General features: G+C 41.4%; 1 protein-coding gene across 1 annotated transcript; it reads right to left on the reverse strand.

Annotated features, from left to right (window-relative positions):
* Positions 1-441: 441 nt before the first annotated feature.
* LOC119307099 lies at positions 442-3068 on the reverse strand. The gene is made up of 6 exons (XM_037583198.1): positions 2946-3068; positions 2380-2553; positions 2147-2263; positions 1535-1714; positions 1393-1439; positions 442-1301 (listed from the first exon to the last, which is right to left on the reverse strand). Exons 2-6 carry the CDS (start codon positions 2515-2517, stop codon positions 743-745), a joined length of 1041 nt encoding a protein of 346 aa, XP_037439095.1. The 5' UTR covers positions 2518-2553; positions 2946-3068; the 3' UTR covers positions 442-742.
* Between the last annotated feature and the right edge of the window lie 448 nt (positions 3069-3516).

Below are 3516 nucleotides of genomic sequence, written 5' to 3' on the forward strand. Positions count from 1 at the left end.
TAAAATCACAATTTTTAGGGGCAACCAAATAGCTCATTGTAAATAAAATTATGGTAATCTAAAAAACTGCAGTATTCTTGAAATACATAGAAAATACTTTGCTATCGCCAAATAATTCATATATATTAAGGAGACACTAGAGCGTTAAACCGGATCTTCCTTACACAGGACACCTTCGAATTTCTTGCGTTCTTAAACTTGGTGGAATTTTTTCTATTTTCCTCTTATTTTATCTCGGTGCACTTGGAACTCATTGTATGGATGTGATGGTTGTTTTGCTTACAAAGCAGGGCGAAAGCCTATTTCGAGATTTGAGCTACAGGGCACATGGAGCTGCAGACCGAATGATGTAGGACCACATGAGTAATATATATATATGACTAAAGCACAAGTGATTGGACTTGAACGGAAAACAAAATTTTGATTAGAAAAAACTAAGCCATCAGCAACGAGCAAATATTTCACCGAAGGTTGTGCCGAACCTGGAGTGACTGTCAAATAATATCACTATTAAACAAATTTTGTCACCTTTTCTGATGACCCTCATGTGAGCAGGTTCCAGCTACAGAGGAAAACTACCAACATGAAAGCACGTTATCACCATGCGCAAATCTCTGAAACTCAACAAAAAAACATGCGTAAATCTGCAACAAGTTCCGGCACGTACGGACAGATGCTAATAACTCTTGCCGGAAAAAAATGAAGGATGGATTAGAACATCACGAGCATCATGCCCAGAAGGTTAGCACACGCATTCCTCGTCTTCTTCGACTACATTCCAGGTGTCGTCCAGAGCAAAATTGTCACGGGGAGAAGCAACAGCGATCTCCTCCTCGTCATTGAAACCTGAATTCGACTCCGTGGCAGAAGACCAGCTGCTCTCCGAAGTCACCGATCTGACAGAGCTAGACAAGCTCGATGAAGCTAGCTGAAGTGGCTCACAGACAGAGAACAGTTTGGAAGGTGCCGATACGACGGAGCCGACCAAGCTCGATGAACTTAGCTCCAGCGATTCACCAGTAGGAAGTAGTTTTGAAGGCGCTGATACGACCGAGCCTGCTAAGCTCGATGAAGCTAGTTCCAGTGGCTCATCAACATAAATTAGCCCGGAATGTGCTGATTGGACCGGGCTGGGAAAGCTCATTGGAGCGAGCTGCAGTGGTTCTTCAGCAGGGGATTGGCCAGCTGCTGACTCGACTGAGCTGGACAGTATCGACGAAGCTAGTTGCTCGGCAGGGACTCGCATATCAACTCTACGTTGGAGCTGCGTAATGTTGCCGAAGATTCCAAGCATTTCTCCACTGAAATAATAAACGAGCATGGATGTAGATTCATGAGTTAAATATTTTTCAAATGTCAGTTCGAACGATTTCAAACACTTAGTATACTTACTGCAATTCATCAACAACATGGCCCCTGTCCATCAGTAGCTCCCGCAGCTGTATCAAGAGATTGCATGTTAGCCCTCCTTTCTTAGAATCACGGCTAGGAATAATATCGGTATGTCATCCAAGTACAGTAGCTCATTTGTTACCTTTGCATTCTCCTCTGCCTGTTGCTCCAGCTTCTTAGACTCTTCCTTGGCAGCATCAAGTAGGACTTCCTGTTCTTTCAGCATTTCTTGAGCCATTTTTTCCCTTTCAATCATTTCCATCTCAGCAGCTGCTCTTTCTGCTTCTGCTAAATCAAGTCTTCTTTGAAGAGTCTGGTGCATCTTCATAATGTACATGACGAAAGTTGTAAGAAACTAAATTATATTTCATGTTGAAATAGTAATAACCAATGCAGCATAAAAATTAGTATTATCAACATATAGTACAAAATAAAAACAGCAACAGAACTTTCTGACACATTGCAAACATCTACTCAAAATAGGCTAAATGTCCTAGAAATACAGTAAGCTGCCTGTAAGAATCAAGGATTTACAGCAGAGCAGCCAGACATAGGAGCAACTAACAACTGTGCACCACAAAGCAAAGTGCAATTGTAACACGAATTTATTTTTCCCTAAAAAAAGGCAACACACACTTTATTTGGCCGTGAGTATTGAACCTGTACTTGATGCTGGTTAGTGTACACTACACTGTAAGCCCGAATCGTACTTATATTTCAATAGACAACAAAAGAGTGCAACGTTATAACTTACCTCGTCAATGACCGACACGAAGTGTTTTCGTTCTTCAGAAATGTCAAACAACCAGGACTGGAGCCCCTGAGCTTCTGAGGCTAGAATAGATTTCTCAGCAAAAACCTCTGCTGCAACCTACACAATTTCCATTATTAAGGATCTCGTTCGTTTTTTCGAAAGTTCTTAAAGGGTCTTGCTGCAAGTCAATTGGCAGAAAACAAAGTACGAAAAGTAAATTCTTTGAGTAAAACCTTGTTGTTCTCTTCCACTGCTAGTGTAGACATTTCTTTTAGCTTCGCCGCCTTTACAAGAATATCATTGCCAGCTTGACTTGCTTGGGATACAACATGTTTTGTTTCTGCCTCACTAACCTCAACCTCCTCTAGCATTTCACTTATCGCTGCCACATTTGACAGCAAAGCATTCTGCAACACACATTCATATATTAAGAGAAATCGGAAACATGTACTCCCTCCTTAAAGAAATATAAGAGTGTTTAGATAACTAAAAAAGCATTTATATTTCTTTATAGAGGGAGTAAATTCTTGGGAGAACAATGTATTAGGAAGTTTTCAATGAGTCCAACCTAAGAAGCACACTATGTAACCCAAATGTGACGCTCAGATTAGTCAAAATGATTAGTAATTTGGTGAGGGGATATTGAGATTTGCAGGAGGAAGGTGGGCATATTTTAATCCTCAATTTTTCATATGAAAGTTTGTACAGCTACTATCACAATTATTTTGAGTTGTTACTAGTACTTTTGACAAGTAAATGTGATGTTTCATGAATTTAAATGAAAAGGAAACACTTTTACCTTCTTGCAGTTTTCAGCAGAGATTGCGTCATCAATGGACTCAGGGCTAACGGAATAGTTTGATCACACGTTCATATCAGGTGAATCATCACCATGCAGCGTAGAAATATCTTCAGAAGTTGGCTCGGCCTGGTTTTCCTCAGAATATGTTATTTTTTGTAGCAATTTCGGAAACTATAGCGTAGAATGAAAAAAAACCAAAACTAATAGCCTGTCAGCCAATCTTTGGCCGAAGTAGTACTTTTCGGCCACAACTAGGCCGAAATAGTACTTTTCGGCATAGCTAGGCCGAAGTAATACTTTTCGGCCACACTTAGGCCGAAGTAGCACTTTTCGGCCACGCTTAGGCCGAAGTAGTACTTTTCGGCCACACTTAGACCGAAATAGACTTTTTGGTCAAGTTTAGGCCGAAAAGTCACTTTTTGGTCAACCCTAGGCCGAAGTTGCATGGCTCATGCTGAATTGTATTGTGTCGCCACCCGTTTCCCGCCCACCCGTTTCCCACCACCCGTTTCCCGCCAACCCCTTCCCGTCATATGTTTCCGCCACCCGTTTCTCGCCAACCCCTCCC

This window comes from Triticum dicoccoides, chromosome 1B (assembly GCF_002162155.2).
Source record: "Triticum dicoccoides isolate Atlit2015 ecotype Zavitan chromosome 1B, WEW_v2.0, whole genome shotgun sequence".
Taxonomy (NCBI): Eukaryota; Viridiplantae; Streptophyta; class Magnoliopsida; order Poales; family Poaceae; genus Triticum; species Triticum dicoccoides.